The sequence below is a fragment of the Polistes fuscatus genome, unplaced genomic scaffold (genome assembly GCF_010416935.1).
Source record: "Polistes fuscatus isolate 324 unplaced genomic scaffold, CU_Pfus_HIC Scaffold10, whole genome shotgun sequence".
Taxonomy (NCBI): Eukaryota; Metazoa; Arthropoda; class Insecta; order Hymenoptera; family Vespidae; genus Polistes; species Polistes fuscatus.
The window spans coordinates 173,896-191,880 of record NW_025112998.1 but is presented as its reverse complement, the minus strand read 5'-3'; the positions used below and the strand labels follow the sequence as shown (position 1 = coordinate 191,880).

The window sequence follows — 17,985 nt, the reverse complement described above, 5'->3', positions numbered from 1 at the left end:
ACGGGGTAAGAGTTTTTATGCGAGTCGACCTTTGCTCTACTCAATACGTTCATGCTAACGTCGGATCACCGATCAAACGTTTCATAGCGGGGCGGCGCAGTCATCCTGCACGTGGCCACTTCAACAATGGAGGAAGCGCAACTCACCCCTAAAACTCCTGCTGCTAATAGTCGAGCATTAAATTTGTCAGTGATATTGCCAAGTGGGGTGGACCTTGGCGTTCTCTTTTCCTCCCTTATTCGCATCCCATCCCTCGTCCCTCATCATCTACGGGATACGAGACGAAAGAAATATGCTTTCATTCTCGCATTTCATGCTACGATAATACGCGAGTGGTAGGCGAATAAACGATTGGAATATCAAGCGAAATACTCGTAACATGATCTATAGATGATGCTTCGTGGCTTTCATTGTGTAATCGATTGTGTTATTTATATATATATATATTGGACCAGTTTCCTTCACGTAACTGCATGACATAAAAATAAAATCATCTTCTATACAATATAATATATAATAAATAATGTCGTTGTTTTTACATACCAGAGAAATCTCTCATAATTATAGCAATTTTACATATCGCAATTATACGATTGGCTCATTAAAATTAACGAACACGCTATTAGACTCCACAGGAGGTCTAATTACTTGTTACAAAAAATGATGATATAACGAGTATTCTCCTTCTCTCTTCATTTTCCTTTTTTGTAATGAAATTCTATGAATCGATCGATTAACAACAAACCACTCGCACCACTCGCCGTAATTTACCTTCCTAACCAGAATTGGTTGTTTCTCATAAACGAGAGAGAACACAGGTCTTCTTCCTTCCAACATTCGGATACTCTGACCGAGAATAGGGAAAAAACGAAAGGGGGAAAAAGAAGAAGGCCGTGGCGGCGACCGAAGAATCGCGTTTTTTGACAGATCGGCAACAGCCTCTCTTAGGAGAGAAGTCCCACGAACGGGGCACAACATAAGGATCGCCAGGAATGCCAAAATAGCAAATTAGGGAATTCCAGGAGATCTACCTTCCTCTCCTCTCTCTCTCTCTCTCTTTCTCTCTCTCTGTCTCTCTTTCGCTCTGTTTTTTCTCCTCTTCCAAATCCTCCTTCACGACTACTGTTACCTTCAGTGCTAACACATATTGTTTCATCATTTTGTAATCTCCGATTAATTTTACAATCGGCTAATCAACGATGTTAACTACTAATTTTATAGAAATTCTAACATCATAATCTCGTAGTGGTAAATAAATATAAATTGTAAGGAATAATATGTATATATATATACATCAGAGGATTTTTATTATTAACATTATCTAAACATAAATAATTATCTTACAATTGTAATAAAACTAATACAATAGATTTATGTATACATAAATATACACACACACACACACACATATATATATATATATGTATGTATGTATGTATGTGTATGCGTATGTGTATGGGATTTGTTGGCCGATTAACTTAAAACTTTTTTCTATGACCTAACCGAAAATACGAAAGAAAAAAATACTGAAAAAAATTCCAAAAAGAAAGGGGGAATGCGCTTTCTCGTCTCGAACGCTCGAGTCGAACCTAGGTCAGTCACTTCGGCTTGTTCCGTATGATCTCTTCTCGTATGCCGAAGCACGCCAAACGCGTTTCGATCAAATTGCATCGCGTAATCCGAAGAACGTCAGTAATGTAACGCTTTACATTATCCCTCGACGTTTTATGGAGTGCGGGACAAAAGTGAACTGGGCGAGGAAGAGAGAGAGGTGGGGGGGGGAGAGAGAAGAGAAGAGAGAGAGAAAAGGATTGTTCACTTTTACACTCGCGGTATTAACAAATGCTTTATAAATCTACAACAAAAAGGTTTTCTACGATAAAGAAATATCGTTGGTATTTCCGTAAGGAATGGCTTTACGTACTTTGTTAATACTAAATATAAGACAGGTTGCTCTTTAATATTTATATTACCGTATATATAAATAGAACATTAATCGATTTGCAATGATAATATATTTTGTACTTGCAATGCGTCGGCTATTGATACACCGACGATGGAAGATTTAAGAAAAAATATGGCTCAAAAAAATCTTATTTATTGTTTCTTCTTCTTCTTATTATTATTATTCTTATTCTTTTCCTTTTTTTTTTAATGATTTTTTTTTCTTTTTTTTTTTTTTAAATTTGCATCAGTAATAATATAGCACGAGACGACTTGAATATAGTAAAATGATCAAAATTACAAACAATTTGGAACGCATATAAAAAGAAATACTTACTGTAATATATCGACCAAGGGTTTGACCCAAAAATAATAAAAAAGAAAATAAAAATCAAATTTATATCCCCTGTATCGTTTTCGTCGACGATTCCAATCCTTGTCTAAAAAATAATTGAAGGAACAAAATCGTTGCAATTTTATTTATCATCCTATATTGTTTATACACCCCGCTTCTATCTAATCCGAAGGACTTGCTCCGATTTCTTTGTCTTCTTCAAGCCCCTTCCCCTCCACCTTCTTCTTCTTCTTCATCTTCTTCTTCATCGTCTTTTACTCCAACTTAGCTTCCACCTTCGCCGTCGCCTCCTTTCTTCTCTTTTTCATCTTCTCGCTCCAAAAACTTGTCCCATTTGTCTAATCGCGCCTCGATCTCAGCATCCGTTTCGTTAATTCTGAGATCAGATCGTAGAATTTGCAAATATAATGCGATCGGTTAACAAAAATAAATGTTATTGCTTCAAGATATTTGCGTGACATGCGTCTAAATGAGAACAAAGTATTTGGAAAAAAAAGAAACGATAATTTGTTCCTGTAATCGCATTCACGCGTTTTAAAATGCACATTTTAATCTTATAAAATTCGCTAGTATAATTTTTTATTGAAAAATAAAATGTAATTATCTTTTTGGTATTTCTTAAGCTCGGTAAATAATTTGCTGATTGTTGATAAAGTAGATTACTAAAAAAAATATATATATATATATATAAATATATTTTATCTACAATGGTTAATGTGAAAATCTACGTTACCAACAGTCACAAATAAAAATTTCAGCCTGCTGTTGATAAGAAAGAAATTGGCATTCGATAAACTTACTTGTATTTCGTTTTCCCATCCCAAATTTCGGCTGATATTTTTCTTTGACTAAACCAACGTCCGTTTAACAACTGTACGCAAGCTTGAGCCTCGGCAGGCTCACGAAAGGTTACCTGAGCAACTCCTTCAGGATGCCGCTGCAATTATACATCAATGATTTTTAATTATTCGCAAAATTAATAATTAATATAATTAGAAAATATATTTTATAATTAATATATAACAAAAAAGTTGTGTCTGCAAGCGATGCGTTTCAACGGGAAACGCGCGAGAAGAATATTAGAAGGGGATGAATATTTAAAGTTCTTTTCTAGAAAAAAAGAAAAAAAAAAGAAAATATTTATCTTCAAGTTCCACTCGTTTTTATATAATAATCGAAATACCATAATTAAAAACGAAAGTTATAATAGAACGAACAATAGTTATAATTAATATCCTGACTTTGTTATTAAAAAATTTTCCCTAACGTAATGTTGTAATTTAAATTCATACTTCGAAGAGAAAAGTAACGATAACGTTTAAAACTTTTTCTATTTTCTCTTTCTCAAAGAGTAGAAATGATCTTTTCAAATAATTTCTATGATTCTATCGAGTCAATATTCAACGTGTCGTAATTCAAATTAAATAATACGGGTCCAAGTTGATTGCTAGAATCGTACAAGAGAAGAATTCGTACCCTAAATATTTACTCGAAATAAACCATATATTTTTTTCGAATAAACCACGACCATAATGAAATAATCAAAGAAAATTCTTTATTCGTACAATCGAATGAAGACCTTCACCTTTTTTTTATATTTTTTATTCTTTTCGTAACGTCACTCGTATTGAAGGTAAGTTCAGCCTCGAACGACGTTTCGAAAACGTCGCATGCATCGAACCGAGAGTTAAAAATCCCGCCTCCTTGTCGCCGTCGGCCCTTGGTGATATTTTTTCGCTTCGCCTTGAACCGCAATTTATGGACCCTTCGGTTTCGAGCATTAATTTTACTGCTAGGAAACACGCTCTCGACACGAGCCTCTTTGTTCCTTTGTCGCATTTCGGAACGTGTGTTGCTACGACGCGACTCAGAAACCGATCATCGTTTGTGTCGTGTTGTTTTGTTCCATCAAGCATCACGTAGTAATAGTACTTCTTCTAGGACTCTATGTATGTATCTATGTGTGTGTATGTATGTATGTATGTATATGTACTATACTTCTCTTCATTTATTCATAACTGTAATCTCTTCTCAGAACGGTCAAAGACTTTAACGATTAGGTCAAGAAATATAATACATAACTGTAGTTTTAATGAAACGCGACTGAAGAATGATAAATTAATATTAAAAGTTAAAGTGAGGGAGAAAAAAGGGTTAGCAGGAATACGTGAATGTGTCGATTATTCGTATAACCATGAAAAATAATTTGAAAACACGTGTACGGCTAACTCCAACATAACACACGCACAATGAATTTAGAGAAAACTAAACTGGTTCAGGGTATTGGCTGGTGCTGTTGCTGTCGCTGCTGCTGTTCACCGCGATAGTAAATTGGTTGGGGAAAGGCCGAAAAGTTCTAAAGGGGCGTCTCGTCGTCCCTTTTGATGTCGGCGCTATTTTTCGCGCCGACCTCACGTACGAGAAACGACAACACAACAGGGGAGTGGGAAAAAACAGTAGGAAGAGAAAAATAGAAGAAGAAAAAGAAGAAGAAGAGAGAGGAAGGAATTTACTTTGACATTGAATAGATTCACGGTTGAGACTCGACGACTAGGGAGTGTCCCGCGGCGAATTTATGGGGTTATGTCCTTTCCCTCTCTCCCCTACCCCTTAACCATTCCATCTCTCCGGCAGCATCAGCAACTCCTTCTCTTTCTCTCTAACAGGGAGAATCGTTTATTTGTATCCCTTCGCAAGGAGAATTTTCTATTATCCTCTTTTTGTACTTTCCGCTTTTGCGCAGCGAAGGAGAACACACCCTTAACCGAACCGACGAAAGTTTGATCGTTTCTAAACGATTCATCCGCCGTTCTATTCTAAGTTACTTCTTCTCTTTCGAATAATAATAGTAGTAGTAGTAGTAGTAGTAGTTCTGGCAACGAAGCATTCTCTAAAATCTGGGTCGTGTATACTTTCATACTAAAATAGGAATCCTTCTTCCGATATTCGTTTTGTTCCCCAATTAACATTGGTTGCTTTATATAAACGGTTATTTTTTTTTGTTTGCTTTGCCCCGTGTTGCAATTGCATCAAAGTACGAATATCGGACTTTTTTTTTTCTTTTTTTTTAATCGCGAATAATAAAATAATAATAAAAATGTCACGCAAGCCTTCTCGCGCGGATCCCATGACGCCGCCGTTTGCGTAATAGCGTCGACTCATAAACAACAATATTCAACTTAATGCATAATTTATCGTCCCTGCAGTCGTAAAGAAAAAAAACTTACCGTCCCCGTACATTAATATTATTAACCACGACGTTATATTATGATACTCTTTTTGTTCCAACTTGTTCGTTCTCTTTCTCTTCTTTTCGGTTTTTGTTTTCTCATCGAGATTTTTCATTTTAAATCATAAATTTGATTCGATCCAACAATAGAGAGAGAGAGAGAAAGAGAGTAAGAAAAGGAACTTCCGTGAATTGAACTCACGTCAAATATGGTGACTTTCCTAACGTCTCCACATTTGAGACATTCCTGTCTAATGTCCTGTTGATATTCCAACAGCAAAGCAACCTCCTTGTCGAAGTCCTCGGGTGAGAAAAGATTTTTAATAATTACAACCCTCTCGCATTTTAATGGCTCCCCCCGTAAACGATCCGGCCTCCAATCGAATAATCTGTAAAGCAGATACACGCACACTTATAAACAATTATAATTAGTATGCTAATTACAGGGATTCGATATCTCGTACTAAGTTGACCCATATACGGATCACTATAGGTGCATGCTAATAACGAACGGAGTTTCCACAAACACCACAGCGTGCTGCTCTAGGGAACAACATAATTCGTGAACGCCGTATCTTTGCATTACAACTGCGAGGAGAAGCACTAAGCTGCATGCACATACGTGTGATAAACGCACACAACGTAATACACACGTACAATACACGAGAACACGTTTCACAAGGGAGGTCTTGTACAATGCCTTGCGTACAAGATCGAAGCCAGTATATTCGGAAACATTAAACTGGAAGGAAGAGAGACTGAGAGAGAGAATGTATATGTGTGTGTATGTGTGTGAGAGAGAGAGAGAGAGAACCAGCGTAGATCCATGCGCATAAATCAACGTACGAAAATTTATGCTCGCTACACTTAGATTTTACCTTGGTCTCGGAAACTAAAATCCTTGCGAATAAGCAACTAACGTAAGAGGAAATTATTTTGCAAAACTTAGCGCACTATAAAATAAATGACTTTAACGAAATTCTCTTTCTTTATTCTTCAAACAAAAGAGAGCTGGCTTTGTGTGTTATCCCCGAACGTTTATAAATTTTATCAAAATTCAACGCGACGAATTTTGATTATATATTCTTATTCTAACTTAATATATATATATATATATTAATATATAATATTAATTTAATAATTAATATATAATATTAATATATAATATAATTTAATTAATAATTAATATATAATATATATATATAAATCAACATCTAATAAACGGAATTGAGATTTATTATTAGAATTAAATGGAGTTATATATGAATCAAAATTAATATTTTTATAATCAGAAAATTCATATGATCAATATCATTGATGTCCAATAGATTTAATAGATAATATGGGTGAAAAGTATTCTGTTATGTATAAAATTTTTAATTATGGAATTGCAATTATAAATAAAATAATTATTGGAGCTAGGGTTATATATATATATACGTGTATAGTTTTACGTTATAAGTACAATTCTATGTTTTTTTGTATTATTAAGTATAATACCAGCTGCCTTCCGCATAGAGTTTTTGCCAAGAGAGTAGTCACCGAGATGGCATGAACGCGATGAAAATGTGTTCAAAGTATGGTAGAAGGGTACGAGACTCTCATATAAAGGCGTGAATAAATGACTACCGAGAAATAGGATGATTTTACGCTTTCGTAGAGTTTAATAAAGCATAGGGAGTCTATCGAAAGAGAGGAGAGAAAAGGAAAGTACGCTTCTTAAAGAGACCTTGAATATATACGTCAAATGTTTCACATCTAACGTCACACGGTAAAATGATAATAATAATAATAATAATAATAATAATAATTGTATTATTTGCTTACGTAATAATATAGCGTTTAGATAAACGTTATACGTTATCTCGTAAGAAAATCTGACTGGCATAAGTTGGTCGAGAAATCTAACGCGAACGAATTGTAGAGAAAAATGTTATATTACTATTGGAATTTATGACGAACGAGATAAGAATCGAAATTGTTTGATTATTCTTTTCGATTGACTATGTGTTCATAAAAAAAATAAAAAATAAAAATAAATGAAAAAATATGACAAATATATATCCAAGGATTCCTAAATATTGCGTAAGATACATATCGCATGCTAGAACTCCCATGTTCTGACTAATGAGACGTAACAATTCATAGCATCGTGTGTGGCACATCTTCTTCCCCGTGTTGCTGCGAGCAAGATGTTTAAACGTCCATTTCCTAGGACGCCCGTAAATAAAACTAAAACGTCGAGAAAATACAGCTGCAGCACGTACCTATAAACTATACATCATCGTGTTTCTTAAAATATATATATTTTTTCCATTTTTTCTTATTTTTTTATATTTTTCACATAATATTCGTATTACGTTGATATACTTCCGAAAAGTCTGTATTCGATAATACGATTTTTTCTTGTTTTTTTTTTTTTTTTTTTTTTTTTTTCATTACACCGATATCAATATCGTTGAGAGAAAAAAGTCAAATAATAGAAACGAACCGTGAAGTCGAAAATCAATTAATAGCTCTCGTCGAACATTGCAATCGCGAATCAACCACCTTCCCCCCCCACTCCATTCCCCCTTTCAATCGTCAAGTTTCATTAGCGTGAAGAATTATAGGACGGATATTAATATTCAGAGATTGCTCTTCTAGTTCACTATGAATATAGAAGCTAACTTTCGTCGTCGTCGTCGTCGTCTTGACGAACATCGTCTTGCGAAGATGATAATCAAAGTATTATTTCTCGTCTGTAAACTAACACAAAATTAACTCAACGCGTATAGAATACTTGTGCATAAGCTTAACAAACAAATCAATTAAGATGATTCAGAATATTATCGTTTATTATCATATATATATAATATAAAATAATATAAAATAATATAATAATAAATAAAATAATAATATAATATAATAATAAATAAAATAATATAATAAATATATATATAAATTATCAAAAAATGGACTACTATTTAATTAAAGATTATTATTTTGTCTACGATTAGATCTAAAAAATAATTCGAATAAATTACCAATATGAATGATCTTCCGTACTCGTCTACTTCGAGTAATTATAATTGAGTTAAGTGACAGAACTAAAAAAAAAAGGCTAAGAAGATTTATTTCTTAAAATACTAAAACTTGTTTTATTTCATCCGACGAATCTTATCGTACTTATAAACTTTGCTTTGATAATTATTCGTTAAGCCGAAAGAAAATCAAGATGACTGAGAAAGTTCATGAAAATGAGACGTTAGACGGCGTGAGAACTTAAAGAGAAAGGATTTCTCGATCACGACCACCACCACCACCACCACCTAACTAGACGTAGATGAAAAAAGAAAATAATGTTCAATAAGAAGGCAGATAAGAGATTTGCGAGTGTCGAAAGACCGTTACTTCTCGAACTTCCGGTTAAGCTGAGGAACGAAAGAGTGGTTGCGTCGCAAATAACTGGTTTTCACCAAGTTCAGGCCATCGAACCTTCGACATTGCTTTGCCCTTAGGGGGGCAAATAATCGTTCTCGCGAACGAAGACATCAGACCAATCTCAGACCAGACCAACCCGTGATTACACCCTGTGTTGTTCGAGAAACACCTTTACGTTGTCTCACAACGAGCAAGAATTAAAGTTCTACCTCGATTGTCTGTGAAATCAGATACACCATCGAAGATAATTCTATATATTGTATAACGTTAACATATATTTTTCTAACTTCTCATTTATCCAATTCGAAGAAAAAAATAAATGTTAACGATTGCGAATTCGATCTGTTCCAACAATTTCCACTTATCTTACTCGTGGGAAAAGTGTGAGAATAATTCAAGAGATCCGTCCTAGACCTGGAAAATTAAAATAAGAAAAAAAATAAGAAAAAAAAATAATAAAAAAATTACATTGTGTATCCGTATGAGTAACACGAATAAGAGATGACCTATTCCGGTGATCCACAATTTAACACACAACAGTTTTCTTCGCTTATTTCTCCTCTGCTAACTGCTAATGCAAAGTATACGCATACGTTGACAGAAGTCAACTGTTTTAAGTCGATCGCGCGAAAGTAAATAAAGTGAGTACTTAATTGCGTACAGTCACGTTCGCGATTTTCCGTGGTATGAAAATAAAATAAAATTTCGAAACAAAAATTATGCCTCTCTAAAAAAAGAAAAAAAAAGATGTAAGTTGCGTTACAACATTTTCCCCGTAATTGGATTGTGAAAATTGTTCCTTTAAAATAAAATCAAACGATACAATTAAATATATTTTCTCCATCGAGAATGGGGAGGGGAGGGAAGAAAAAGAAAATGGTAAGAGTCTTTTCTTTCTATCGCGCGAGAAGAAATTTGATATCGGATTGTCGATGAAGAGAAATAAGAAAATAAGATAAAAAGAAATAAACAACAAACAGAGAAAAAAAGTAAGGTATATCTTGAAGTTTCTCAATACGCGTCGTTGCATGCACGTTGCATCCTCAATCGCTACTGTTACTTCTGCAACACAGCATCAGCAGTAGCAGTAGCAGCAGCAGCAGCAGCAGCAGAAGGGTAATAGACGTGAACAGCTGGTGTGCTTTTACCGGAACCGCCAACGCCAAGCAGTCTGGTGGTGGCTAACATGAACGTGGTCCAAAGAGGCTTGGTAGTATCCGGTGCACGTGCGCAATACGTTCAATCCATCCATCCACCATTCGTCATCCTCTCCTTCTTTATATGTGTCCTATTATATGTGTGTGTGTATGTGTGTATCCCTTCTTCTTCATTCGCATAGATACTTGTTAACGTCAAATGTAGGTAGAGTATACGTAACCATATACACAAACACATTTATATAGTCGTACGAAAAAAAAAAGGGAAAGTTGGATGAACGGTAAAGGGGGATGAAACCTATCTCTCGATTCCCCTGAGGATAGAAGAAAACGAGAACGTTTACACCGGTGTTGCGATGATGTGGTCCAACTTCGCGAGATTGCTCGAGAAAAATAAAGAACGGAGAAAATACGTGTGGATGTGATCTGGTTCATGCAGCATTCTACGTGTGTAGAGGAAGAGAGAGAGAGAGAGAGAGAAGATGAATGAACACAACTCTTACGGATGAAAGGAAATCGTAAAGGGGGAAAAATAAGGATGTCAGATAAGGATAGAGAAGAAAGAAGATAAAAAGATAGTATTTTAATGGAAGATCGAAGCTCGTTCGAGTCTTTCGATCTTTCTCTTATCGATAAAAAAACAAGAAGAAGGAAAAAAGGGAAAAAAAGGGAACGGGTACTTGCGCGGGTATTGAAAAGATCTTAGAATTTTTTTCTCCCAACTTCCCCCTATTCCTCCCACCGAGAATGGATGATCATCTTTCTTTTTCAGAATGGGTTATTGAGATGAGAGCTCTCTTCTTCTTCTTGATCGATCTTCATCAACTCTCTTTCTCTCTCTGTCTGTCTCTCTGTCTCTATTCATCTTATCAAGACATTTTTCATTTCAACGCCAATTGAAATTATATTGACAAAATTTATGTATACCGAAGCCAAGCAAGCAACCAACCAACCAATCACTAACTAATAATTGATATTTAACAAACCTCTCGTGGATCTTCTTTTGTCGATCTTTGTCCTTCTTTTTTCGTTTTTGTTTTAACGCCGGATCGTACTCTCCCTTCATTTGAAATTTAGCCCTTTGCACCGACAACGTTTTCCCTCTTATCTTCCATCCGTCGAGAATTTTCAATGCTAATTCGACTGACTCCACCTGGACATAAAATAATCGTATTGTTATATAAAATAGTTATTATTATAATTAAATGAACAAACAAACAAACAAACATTCAATTCATTGGAAATGATAACAATAATAATAATAATATTTATTCATTCATTCTATTCCCCGAATAGAAATTACTATCAATATGATACTTGCTCTTGCATTTCCGGCAATTCCAGTAGCATCGATTAATATCAAATACAAATCACGTCGTTCGGAAACAACCTGCCAACGGCAACGTTAATTAATTCGTCCGTGAACGTTCATCGGGCAATTTAAAAGAATCGAACGTGACGTATCTCAAACCTATATGGTATATGTTTTTCCATGCACGAATGCCAATAATTATTATCATACGTTTTATATAAAAATGCCCCGGGCTCGTGCAACAGTCTGGAGTCCCTATTTATTGTGCTGGAATAATGGCCACCGTCCATTCTCATTGTGAATGGACATCGCACATAGAAATACCCCGATAAAATTCATTGCAGATACTTACGTACGATCGAATCTCCTCCTCTCTTTTTCTTTTTTTTTTTTATTTTATTTCTTTAATGAAACGTCTGTTTCATTAAAGTAGATATACGCGAGAAGAAACTATCTCCGTAATCCCATGGCATCACATTCCAATGAATTCTATATTTTCTTGACATATCCAATAATTAAAAGATGCAAACTATCCTGCATAATTAATCGTACGCTTTTAAGAAAAAAAAATATCTCAAAGTATTACTAATACAAAGATTGATATTTTTATCACGTAGACACACACACATACACACACACACACATATACATATAAAATCGGTCAAAGGAGAACGTTGCACGATTTAAAAGATTTTTTTTTAATAACTTCGGTCTCTCGAAATAGGTTGACTAAATTACATATAATTATTACCACAGTAATTAAATTTGTAATTGATATGAAAAAAAAGGAAGGACGAAAATTTATTTTTAACAAATTAAGAACTCGCAATCTTGTACTATTTAACGATAGCAACGATTAATTTTGAAAATGTAATAAAAATTTTACGAGTTATATATCAAAATAGATTTAATCTATTATATTCTTCTCTAAAAATGATTAAAATCGTTTCAATAAAAAGGTGAGATTATTGGCAACTATGGCAGATTTCGTGCATCTGTCACATATTATTCACTTTCTTTGGACACCAAACCTATCGTAAGTAATACGAGCGAATATAATTTCGTGTACGATTCGAATAGAAAATAGTTAAACGACGACGTCGACCAACGAAATCTTTAGTCAGATTTATTTTTAAAATTATCTCACACATTATCGCGCTTGAGTATGTGTGTGTGTGTGTTTGTGTCGTTGAGAATAATTTCTAAAAATGACGTCACGTTCATAGTATTACGTTAACAACGATCAAGCCGATACACCGTTCAAATACATCACGATCTTTCTTGAATACATTAACATCAAATGCGAACGACCAAGTCTTGTGAGCTTTTACGACGCAAGAATTAATCGATCTATCGATAAATCGATAGATCGATCGTGTACGTTCTTAACAACTTACCAACGATCGATACGAATTCCATCTTTGGAAAAGTCACTTTTTTTTCGAAGTACAAAAAGAAAGAAGTCTCTACATCTTTAAATGAGAACGATGATGATTAGTTACAAGTAGCTGACTGATAAACAAAGATACCGCAGCAGCAAGCATTAAACCTGTTAAACTGTGTTTGACGAGAGTATATTAATCCACGTCAATTCGTTCGCTTCGGTTTTTTTTTCCTTTTCTTTCTTTTTAATTTGTAATATTGCTATTTCATTGCTAAGAAAAAAACAAGGACTCGCTTCGTAAGAGAATCAAAAGCAAAAAAAAAGGAACGAGCGCAATATTTCCAATTGATACGATATATTTAAATTAAAAAAAAAAAAAATAAGAAGAAAGGAAAAAAATCAATTAACTCGAATCGAATAAAATTAAAATAAAAATTATCATCCGTAATTGATGTTACCTCGAGGAGCACAAGGATCCGTCATTATTTCAACTTACTTGTTTGCCCTTTGTTACTCGTTAATATATCACTCTAACGTTTGCAATGGGGGAACAAACGACGCAATGACTTTAACTCTTTGAGAACGAAGTTTCAAATAACGGCAAAACTAACTTCCAAAATGTCATAAAACTAAGAACGATGTATGTATGTATATATATAACATCTAAGTATTCGTACGTAAAGGTACCTACCAACCTAGGTACCGCAAACCCGGCTAAAATATGACGTAATTGTACGTTCGTACAACTCAAAGGTTAAATTCGAGAAGGGGTAAGAGATGGAAAAGAGAAAACGCGAGTGAAAGAGAAGAAGGACGCACCCCCCTTTTTACCTTTTTCCCTTTTTCTTTTTTTTTTTTTTTTTTCCCCAGAGAAGTGCTGTTAAGAGATATAGACGAATGAAGGAATTCTTAAGCGAGCTTTGAGAAACTGTAAAACGAGTGAGAAAAGAAAAGAGAATAATCAAAGAGAATGGGAACTCGAAGTAACGAGACGTTTAAGCCACCCCACCTGTTTCTTTCTCTTTCCTTCTTTCTTATCTCATATTCCGTATTTCTCTCTCTCTCTCTCTTGAAACGGAGAAACGCTGTTTGGTGTTTAGCCTGCAGTCTCACAGCGAGTATAAACGTATCTTTTCTTCGTCTTCAAGTTCGTTTTGCATTACTGCGATAGTGGAGGAAGAAATAAAAAAAAAAAAAGAAAAAAATAAAAAAAGAAAAATAAAGAGAGCCCGCAATGAATTAAAAGGCAAACGAAAATGCAAGAGTGTCTGTCTGTCTGTCCGTTTGTCCGTCTTCTTTGTGCTTTAAAACGTGACGTTTGTTTTAACGAACACCTTAGAAAAAGCAAACGTGAAGGAAGGAAGAGTCCAAAACTATTTGAATCTAATGAATATTCCGTGTGGTGGTCTACCAACGAGTTAACCGAATAATGTTATTTTAAATTCGTTGGAATATATAAACTTCGATAAAATGTGAGAAAGAAAGAACCGTATTTTGTTGTCGTTTTCTGTTTTCTTTTTTTTTTGTTTTCTTCCACTTTTTATTTCGAATGCTATCCACTGTAAAATTATGCGAAATTTACGAAAGCATAGGCAAGCTTATATATATATATATAATAGTAAAAAAAACTTAGATTGAGAAAAATAAACGAACGAACGAACAAACCAACGAATGAACGAACCAACGGCGTGGCATTTTTTTTTTTTATCTTCTTCCCATTTTTCTTGTCTTTTTTTTCCCAGATTTTTCAGATGCTTTCAAATTTCTCCGTATAATGCGATTCTTCATTCAGATGCGCGTGTTCCAAGCGTAATAATATGTAAACGAGGGATACAGAATATGCCTCGGCACGTACGTACTACATCTTCCCAACCCAACAACCAAGTGCGTTAGTGAGTATGCGTGTATGTGAATGATGACGTAATACCATAAAGAGACAAGTCCCTTGTAGCGATGACCTACAAAACACTTTTTTCTCCTTCCCCCCTCCACCCCCCAAGTACAAGCTATACGTCAAAACGTTGAGAATCGTGGAAGAGAAATAATAATCAAAAGAATGGAACATTTGCAAACAATATCTAAAAGTTACCCTATTATTTCTGACTTATAACTCTTTTCAGTAACATTTGCGTTAGCTAACTGAAACTTCTCTTTTATAATACTTCTAGTTTTTTTTTTCTTTTTTTTTTTTTATAAAGAAATCGTTAACTATGCGTCGTATGTAGATATTTTGTATCAAAAGAAAAAAAAGAAAGAAAGAAAAAAGAAAGAATAGTCGAAACAAGACTAACTATATCAATGATATTTTTTATTTAATTATATAGAATTTTAGTTCATTACGAAGGAATGTGTGCACATTCATTCCTCAATCGTTACCGAGTGATTCAATCAGTCAATTAGTAATTGATCGAGCATAATCTCTCTCTCTCTCTTTCTCTCTCTCTCTGTATCTCAGTATATGGAGAACGAATGGTATAGCAGTAGCCAGTCAGTCTGTGAACAATGATTAGATACAAGAGCCGCACAATTAGGTAACCAAATGGAATATGTATCAGTTTGAAAAATAAAACAAGTAAGCTATCCGTTAGTTATTTAATTTATACGATTGCATATTCAATAACGTACGTTGCATTCGTAGAAACACCCCCTGCAGAGTGAAGGAAACAGAGAAAGAGAGAGAGAGAAAAAGAAAGAGAAATACAATATAATGATCCGCGAAATGGAAAAGTTGCTCATTCGTTGTTATCGTTTATATATGTATATATAAAACGAATCTATTAAATCTCTTTTAATTTATACGATGATAAACAAAAAGAAAAATAAAAAGATAATAAAAGCAATTAACGCAAGGATATACAAGTTTAGCTTTGCGAAAGAACTTTAAAAGTCAACAACTTTTAGAAAGTTCAAACGATCGAACGATGAATTCTTCGATGTTAACGCGACGACATATTTTCTCGTATATAATATTATATTTGATTTTTTTAATAACAACGACGAGAGAACTATTACAAAACTAATATGATATTTGTTCTTCTTTTCTTTTATTTGATTTTATTTTCTTAGAATTGTCAGGAGTCTCGAAGAATGTCGAATTAAATCCGTTTCGAATCCCACCCACCGGTTTAGACTCTTACACCCACGCGTGTCGGTACTTACGAAGATATATATCGGTAAGCGTGTCTGACGGATAAAAGTTCGAACGTTTCTCTCTCTTTCTATCTTTCTTTCTCTCGTCTGAATGAACCCACGCGAGACTAAAGAGAGTCTCGAGGTCATTCCTTTTGTAACAAACCCTACCCCTCTGTCTTCCAGCCCCCCTCTATCATCAGTCGACTCCTCGTTTCCCTTTTCGATGGGTGCAGAGGTGATTCGCCGTTTTGTTTCCTCCCTTTATTTCCTTTCGTTTTCATCATTTTTAAACGAGACATAAAGGGTTTCTTCTCTAGCCTTCTATTTTATTTTCTCGAATCTTTCTTGGGTCTGACACATCCGCCGTTGAACGCGCCCACGTTTATCTCCGACGCTATTATTTTCTGTCTCCTGGAATAATCCTACGTTCTTAGAAAATAATCCGTAAGGAACAAAAAAAAGAAAAAGAAAAAAGGGCCAAAGACCTATTCCATCAACCTTTCTTCTTCTTCTTCCTCTTCTTCTTCTTCTTCTTCTTCTTCTTCTTCCTTATCTTATTCGCGATAATAACGTAGTATGAAAAAGGCGATTAAATTTTAACGGAGATTCTTTGTTTGTTTGTTTTTTAGTTTTTGTATTCCTTTTTCTTTTCTCTAACGATTAATTCAATGAAATCATTCAGCGTGAATTCATTTATATTTTTAGATCGCATAATCTATCTTTAAAGTATTTTTTACAGTTCTAATAATAAATCTTGACTAATTGAATAAGAAACGATTCAATTTAATTATCACGATCGCGATAACAATGTTTTTATAATCGACGAATTAATTATCTATTTATCATTATGGAAATATAATATATTTAAACGAACTTATAGTTCTTATCGAACATTTTTATTTATTGTAGTTATATATATAGAAAGAGAGAGAGAGAGAGAATGGAAATGAAAAATGACGCAATATTCTTTAATACGTGATACGATAATAACATTACGCGTGAATTTCTCCGTCGTTATTCTACGTGGTGGTAGGTAGGTAGCTTCTGTTACAACTTATAAATAGCGTCATAAATAATTTTATGATTCTATGCTTGTGCGCCGGGGTTGACAGTGAAATTACTTCCATCCGCAGAGTTTAAAATAATACTACGACGATTACAGAAAATAAGATCCTCTTTAAATGAACTCGCGATTAATAATAAAAAATGAATTAACTAACGTTTCCCTTGCAATTGTTTATATTATTACATTTAATCTAAATCGTTATATTTTATCCACTTTTTTTTCCCAACTCTGTTATTATACGGTGAACGAGAATTTGCTAAACAATGTGAGAGTTTCTCTACATGCAAAGATAAACTTTATGCGATACCAGACCGATGAAATTCGACTACCAAACTACTTGAATGCGTAGGCACTTGTATGTATATGTATGTATGTATGAGTATGTATAAGAAACTTAGACAATAGGTAGTTCTAGATATATTGTGTTATCGATATATATACATCTTCAAATTGGTTCTACTCTCCTTACAAAGAACCCTAACGTTGATTATAAAAATATTCATCCCATAATTTACCCAAATGATGAGCGGACGATCAATTACGGGGTACCAACTAGTTAACCTAAAAACGTCATGCCTCTTTAAATGGTATTACGAAATCAAGCGCGTTTGTATACGCTTTTCTTTCTCTTGCTAATAACTATGCACGAGAAAATAACATTAATTGGCATAATTAAAGAAGATCAGTTTTCCTACGCGTATAGAGAGGGCAGAAAATTATTCCTCTACGTTTACAAAATATTTTATATTATATTAAATGATCCTAAATATCATCGAAATTATTTCTGTCGAACTAAAAATCAACCACTTAAAAAAAAAAAAAAAAAAAAAAAAAAGAATGAATCATACAACCTAACACGAAGCAAGTGTTAATTAACACTGCTCTTAATTGGCTGTAATGATAATATGATTTTAGTAAGTCAGAGTTAAAGCCCTGCACTTGCTTTCTATCTCTCAATTACGAATCACTGTGTCCACTTTATC

General features: G+C 34.1%; 1 protein-coding gene and 1 long non-coding RNA gene across 3 annotated transcripts in view; both read right to left on the bottom strand.

Moving 5' to 3' along the window:
- Nucleotides 1-2,542: 2,542 nt before the first annotated feature.
- LOC122524165 (HIV Tat-specific factor 1 homolog) overlaps nucleotides 2,543-17,985 on the bottom strand; it is a 43,202-nt gene continuing 27,759 nt past the window's right edge. The window contains exons 4-7 of the mRNA XM_043646268.1: nucleotides 11,095-11,261; nucleotides 5,731-5,917; nucleotides 3,100-3,236; nucleotides 2,543-2,675 (exon numbers count right to left, since the gene is read on the bottom strand). Coding sequence (XP_043502203.1) covers nucleotides 2,564-2,675; nucleotides 3,100-3,236; nucleotides 5,731-5,917; nucleotides 11,095-11,261 — 603 coding nt within the window. The 3' untranslated portion in view covers nucleotides 2,543-2,563. The remainder of the gene's footprint in view (nucleotides 2,676-3,099; nucleotides 3,237-5,730; nucleotides 5,918-11,094; nucleotides 11,262-17,985) is intronic.
- On the bottom strand, nucleotides 11,435-12,728 carry LOC122524180. 2 transcript variants are annotated; one of them, XR_006305494.1, is made up of 3 exons: nucleotides 12,653-12,728; nucleotides 11,773-11,973; nucleotides 11,435-11,687 (listed from the first exon to the last, which is right to left on the bottom strand). It is a non-coding gene; the product is annotated as an uncharacterized LOC122524180 (long non-coding RNA). The 2 variants fall into 2 exon arrangements; XR_006305493.1 differs by having other exon boundaries at nucleotides 11,773-11,954.